Source organism: Phragmites australis, chromosome 18, assembly GCF_958298935.1.
Source record: "Phragmites australis chromosome 18, lpPhrAust1.1, whole genome shotgun sequence".
Lineage (NCBI taxonomy): Eukaryota > Viridiplantae > Streptophyta > Magnoliopsida > Poales > Poaceae > Phragmites > Phragmites australis.
Window position 1 is genome coordinate 5,218,848 of NC_084938.1, and position 6,488 is coordinate 5,225,335.

General features: G+C 43.9%; 1 protein-coding gene and 1 pseudogene across 1 annotated transcript; one reads left to right on the forward strand and one right to left on the reverse strand.

The window, feature by feature from the left end:
* Positions 1-2,271: 2,271 nt before the first annotated feature.
* Positions 2,272-3,447, reverse strand: LOC133899484 (ABC transporter G family member 7-like; annotated as a pseudogene).
* A 2,108-nt stretch (positions 3,448-5,555) lies between these two features.
* LOC133899487 (uncharacterized) lies at positions 5,556-5,903 on the forward strand. The gene has a single exon (XM_062340465.1). The coding sequence runs from the start codon at positions 5,556-5,558 to the stop codon at positions 5,901-5,903; it is 348 nt and encodes a 115-aa protein (XP_062196449.1).
* The last annotated feature ends 585 nt before the right edge of the window (positions 5,904-6,488 follow it).

Sequence of the window (6,488 nt, forward strand, 5' to 3'; positions counted from 1 at the left end):
ACAAGTTGTCCTTGATGTATTTTGTTCCCATGTTTTTAAATACTTTTTTTTCAAAGTTACATGGTAAATAATGTCATTGGAAAACCCATGTTAGGATATACCTTAGTTTCTCCATATATATCTTGTCGCCTTGGTTTTTGATGGGATTAAGGATAGAAATGCTTAGCCTTACTTGCGAGTTTTGACCATGACACTTAATCCAATAATCATGATAATGGTATTATTCAACTTGAGATAAAAACGTGTGATAATGTTTTTAGAAACACATACTAGGAAATTGAGCAAGAGGATGGTTTGGGTTGTATAGAGTTGGTGGGTGGTAGTCTTGCTTAATTTAATTAAGGATCGGTTCATGGTGCGATCGGATCGAGCTTTACAGTACAACCACAAGCCAAGTATGGGTGTGACCTAGCAAGCTAAGTATGATGGAACGGGAATGGAATGGTATTTTTTCCCTAGATCCGTTTGGCACAAGAAGTGGCTTCCGTTGTTGAGGTGTTAATCATGCGACAGTGAAACCTTAGTGGGTAGATATTTATTGGGTAACAGCCTTATAGTGATTCCATAGCCGCACACCTTGGAAGTGTATAAGTGTTTATTAGTTGACACGAGCAAGATGAAAAATCTTGACTTATAGGTAAAATGTACAACCTCTATACAGTGAAAAACTGATTAATCTGTCGTGCTCATGGTTATGAGTGACGAGGAATGCCACACATGATTAGAATAAACTTTTAATAGTTTATTGTTCATTCATGATTACGGGAATCATGTTTGAGGTGGTCAACCTTGGTTGAGGCAATTAGTGTTAGACTAAGTTAAAAGGAATAGTTCTTGAGGTGGTTTATTATTCATTGAATTACTTACTTTTGCTTTATTGCATGTTTATTAAATTTTGCCTTTATGCAAATTAACTCCTATAAGCTTTATTCTTCTGAATGCCTTCATTGCACTTTTTACCATAACTTACAGAGTATAAGACATACTCACACTTACTATAACCACAATGCCTAGGTTGGGAAGATTCTGAGGACTATTCCTACGATGGAGAGTTCTAAGGTGGTGCTCTACGTCGTCTGCCTGTGGCATATATGGGAATAAAGGATCGCACTAGCTATGGTGTTTATTTGCTTTTTGACCCTCGAAGGTCCCCTTTGTAATAACGAATTATCATGTTAAGTAACAACATTATGTTTTGTTATCATCTATGAAGTCCCTATATTGAGTTTGATTCCTAGCTCAATATATGGTATGGGTATTGGTATTTCATTAGACAGATCCTGGCAATAAGGATCTCACATTCATGATCGTAGTCGACAATAAACTCATAATCGTTGAAGCATTCATGATCAAAATCTGTCGAGTTCTACTTGTATGTTTTCTCTCGTTGAGTTTCTATGACAAGCATTCTTCTTAGGCGCCCATCTTGACCTAAATTTGTAGTCATCGGTTGAGGCATTGGGGAGCCTCTCTTGTATGCCTTTGCGGTCACCGGTTGGGCCACAAGTAGGTGGGAAGACGTGGGCCCATTGAGTAGCCATGTCTTTGCATATGGGCCATGACATTCCTCCATCCCTGAGTCTTGGCTTGTCCTCAGCCGACCTACATAGTGAACCACCTGGATCCAAGGCACACAGAACACCTTGATACCTAATAGGGACCCTCATTCTAACAGGTTTATCGCTCCAACAGTAGGTGCCCAAGACAGCTCCAACAGATATTGTACTCCAAGATGATATTGATGCTTATGATCTTTAGCTGCCACACTAAGACTTGAGCAAAGGTTAACCCCTCCTGCTGTAGCTATCCAGACTTCCTCCTGATTCAACATGTACTCGACTAGAGGCTCAACAATCTTTAGCTTCTCTTCAAGCTCAAATGGATGAAGTTTCCATAGACAAAATTCATCCACAACCATGATTGCTCCACTTGAATCAACATTACCTTTTGATAACAAACACAACATGACAAAATATTTTGGTGTCTGGTTTGTATCATATGAATTGAGTCCATTGTCAATTTCATCAAGTGCCCCAACAAAGACTTTGTATTTCGCAAGATACAAGTACTGAGCATCGTCATGATCCTCTTACAGAAGTATTGCTACACATAGCCCTCCAGTAGCACACTTCCATTCACCTCCTTGTGCTTTAGCTCCTTCAGCGAAATGATTGACTGCCACCAAACGCCAGGTTGCTAAGCCCTTCTCTCTCGAGACAAACAGGTAGGGGCTCCCTAACAACCTTCTGCACCAGCTTCTCCTCCTAGAAGTCATTCAGAAGTGACACAAAGTCTTCTCTGACTTCTCTGAAATCCACCAGCACACTGCAAAGCTGTCACAATACCACATAATTTGGTAAATCTAGAAAGTGTAGGATGAAGTTTATCCATTGGATAGAGAATCGATCCAGATATCAATGGAAATGCTGCTCCAATGGGAATCTGAGCCAACAACTTGGATGAAAGATATGGTCCAAGCACATAGGAACCTTTGGCACATTCTTTGTCAACTATAGCCCATTCTTTCATAAAAACTCCTACAGTCTCTATCAGTGCAGCCATTGCTCAGTTTATGGTAGCCACCTGAAGAAGTCACATCCTATCTTGTATGGACGTTTGAGGTTTCCCCCTTTGCCAGAAAGCTGATCCAAATATAACTACTAAAGCAACAAGCATTCGTGCTCTTAATTTGTTTGTTGGTCCATCACGGAAAACTTGCATCCATGCTCACTTAATTAGCAAATGAAATTGCCTCCACGAACAACATCTTTGCTTAACAGTGGACTTTAGAACAACATTTGCAGAAAATTCATATTCCTTTGGTCTAGTAATTGAATTGTTGCCTTCATTTATCAGAACATTATTAGCTAATGCCTCAATGAGGTTCTCAATCCTTTTTTGTGATGATTTTACACTTTTAGCTGAGCTATAATCAACGGAAATGAGATCAGCCAAGAACTCAGCAGGGTTCATATGATCTTGAAACTGATACCCTTGTGATGCAAAGTATGCTAGAGGTTCTTCTTTTGAAGGCCCCATGTATACAACTTCTCCCTCTGACAATAGAACAATGTAATCAAATTTGCCATAGACTGAACACCTCAGCTGGTGTATAGAGCAAATCACAGGGTGTCCATTCTCAGCAAGCTATCTAAGAGTCTCCATGACCTTCTCTACTTGGAAGGAATCAAGGCCTATTTTCAGTTCATTCACAAAGATGATTGAAGGGCTAGCAATCAGTTCACATGTAAGTGAGGGGTGCTTCTTCTCAGCTCCACTTATTCCATGAACTTTTGCATCACCAATAATAGAATCAGCACAATTGACTTGGAACTACAGCCTTAATACTAACACCCACCCCTCACTATCCAGGTAAATGTGCATGTCTCCAATTGCTAGAACCTCTTTGGACAAAACATCAATGGTGAGAGGAAATACCTTGAACATCGTGCGTGCATCCCCAACACCTTCGTCGTGGGCATACTGCTACTCAGGGGCATGTATGACGCAGACTTCGGCATGCTCATGGTGCAGTTTGTCATCCTCCAGTGCATCATCTGGTACATGCTCATACTCTCCCTCTTCGAGTACCGCGCAGATGATTGTCATTGACTAGTTCCTAGACATCATCATGTCCATCGTCTCCTTACACATTGACTCTAACCGAGTTCTTCAACATCACAGATGTCATATGCCTTTGTTTCCATGTGGTTCAGGTAGTAGTGGTTGGCAATCCAGGAGCCATACGTGGAAACGTAGTTGGGGTTGCCATCCACCCTTGCCCCATAAGCATACAAGCACAACGTGAGGTTAGGGAACATAGTGTTCACGAGCATTTGACCCTCCTAAAATTGGTGGCCATATGAGTCCACCGTGTTCTCCCAGAGAGGGTTATGGACGAGGAAGGGGTCAAACCAGAGGAAGTTGTCGGGTCGGCCATGGACGCGACGAGCTCCGGCATCTACAAGCGGAGGGCACCGTGGCGTGGGGCACCAAGTGGCGCACAGCTGGCCAAGCGGACCATTACGGTAGAGGCCACCGAGCAGGCTACGCGAGTGCAGGGTGGCGACAGCAACACCACCCACCACAACTTCATGACGCTACCTGCGCGGAGGCACGATGAGTGAAGGCAAAGCCATGCATCAAGGAGGCCATGGTGCTGTGGTGCGAGGTGAGAGGGAGTGCATGTGTCTGGATGAAGCCACCTCAGAGTAGTTGAGGCCTCCCATTGAGCACTCGTCTGGCATGACTGCAAGGTGCTCAGCGTAAGCGATGAATGAAGCTAATGAAGATGTCTTGGGTGCGTCAAACATCGACGGATCCACTACCATCGCAGCCCTACCCATCACTACCATGACTTCTTCATCGAAGAAGGTCTGTGGCCTTGGGGTGATGTGGTTGAGGTCATGCGACGTCTAGTCAAGGTGGTTTGGGTACATGGAAGGGACGATGTCGATACAACTGATGGTTGTCGATGTCGAGATGTGATGGTAATTCATGATGGTGGTAAGGGGTCGGTGTGCTGGACCGAAGCAAAGGCCAGTGATGCCAGATAGTGTGTCAAGGCCACTAGAGAGCATGTCGACACCAAAATCGCCATCATGGACGCCTGCACCTCCACCAATCTTTCAGCAATCTCAACAAAGCTCGTCACCATCTTTGCGTCAATCTAAATATCGATGCTACCGGACCAAAGGCTCTGATACTAATTGTCACGATCCTCACTCAATCAAGCACCCAAATCAACCACAAGAGCACAATTCACCTCAGTACAGAGAGTCTTTACTGCCAATAGATTCAATCACAGAAATGGATACAAGTTTGGGGGAGAGCAGTACATCACAGAATAGGGAAGAAGCTATCTAAACTAGTAGAAGAATATAGACTGGGATTGGAGAGGAAACACCAGAGGTAATCAGGAGCTGAGGAAGAAGATGGAGACTGGAGGTAGAAACAAGTCCATTCTCTAGTTCTTTGATGATCCTTCTCAGTGGACGTCTGCCTCTCTTGTATGCCTCTGCAGTTGCCGATTGGGCCACAAGCAGGTGGGCAGACGTGGCCCCATTGAGTAGCCATGTCTCCGCATATGGGCTGTGACAACACCTTTCTACATAGCGAAAGCTCGAGCTCCTCAAGTAGAGATAACTTTTTAATTGCCTCCATGAATGCTTCTTTAGATATATCATTGCAAGATATGAGGAGAATGCACTTTAGAGATGATGCCCTTCAAACAGATCGAGCTCTTAACTCTTAATAGCATATGAATGTTGAACATTGAAAAGTGCTGGGGCATATAGTCAAACCATCAAAACCTCAATATATAATAACTATATGACGACTAATTTTTGTAATACGTTAAATTTCTATAACATCATCATGGTAAATCATAATATTATGAAGCTACTTTTTTTAGATAAATGCATTCCTAACCAAAATTTGGCATCATGATCTATGATGCCCTACATGTACGTCATCTGCCTCCAAACCCTAATTGTTTTTTTTTGCAGCTCTTATCGCGCAAGAAACGATCGAACACATCGGTGGTATGATACGACATGAAAAGTGATGGATGCGGCTATGGAGGAGATGGCGATGGCAGGGGCTTTGGCCATGGGAATGGGGGCTTTTGGCACCCTAATTTTCCCAGGGCGGGATCCCAGGGAGGATGTGCCCATGGCGAAGGGCACGATCTGAACCGCCGGGGCTGTGGTTTCAGTGGTGGTCATGGCTCAAGAGGTGGCGGATGTGGCTCTGGTGGAGGCCACAGCTACGACAACGATGGTCGTGGGAACTCCAATGTCCAACAATTGTCGGCACAAGCTGCTGTGGAGGTCGCAACAACCTCTGCCGCGGGATCAGCTATGCGGCATGATGTCCCTCAGGAGGACAATGGAAAGAAATGACATGTTGACATGGCCCAGGGCAGTGAACTTGCCAAAGGTGCAGATGTCGTCGGGAAGAAGATGAAGGGAGTTCTTTGTTGCCGCATTTGTGATAAGGAGCATCTCACCCTGAATGTCCTCTGTTACAAGCTCCAAAACCGGTTGCAACGTTATATGGTTTCACTGGTGATCACCTAGGCTTCTTTTAGATATCTACAGATGGTGCAATGACAAGCAAAAATACCAAAGAAAGAAAGTGCAACTACTTTGATTGTTCTGGTTGACCTCATAAAATCTGAGTTGGCAGGCCTTATCCCGTGAAGTGGACATGGATGGTACATGTCATGGAGATGGGTTTGTCGTCCCATTTCCATGCAAAGTGGAGCTGCAACAAATGGTTGCCATCAAGGATGTGAGGACTGAACATGGTGGGGGGGGGGGGTGATGACCTTCTAAGAGTGGGACAATAAGATTGAACCACGACAGTACCTTTAGAAAGTGTGTGTGAATATGTATGGTGTCCCCTATGAGATCCACCACTTTGGGTAATTGGAACTATTCTCAGTACAACTCAAAAGGTGGACATGAAGTACATGAAGAAAATGG

Bases quoted from the DNA above. Each gene is read 5' to 3' on its own strand.
- LOC133899487 (XM_062340465.1), top strand. From the start codon at position 5,556: ATGAAAAGTGATGGATGCGGCTATGGAGGAGATGGCGATGGCAGGGGC.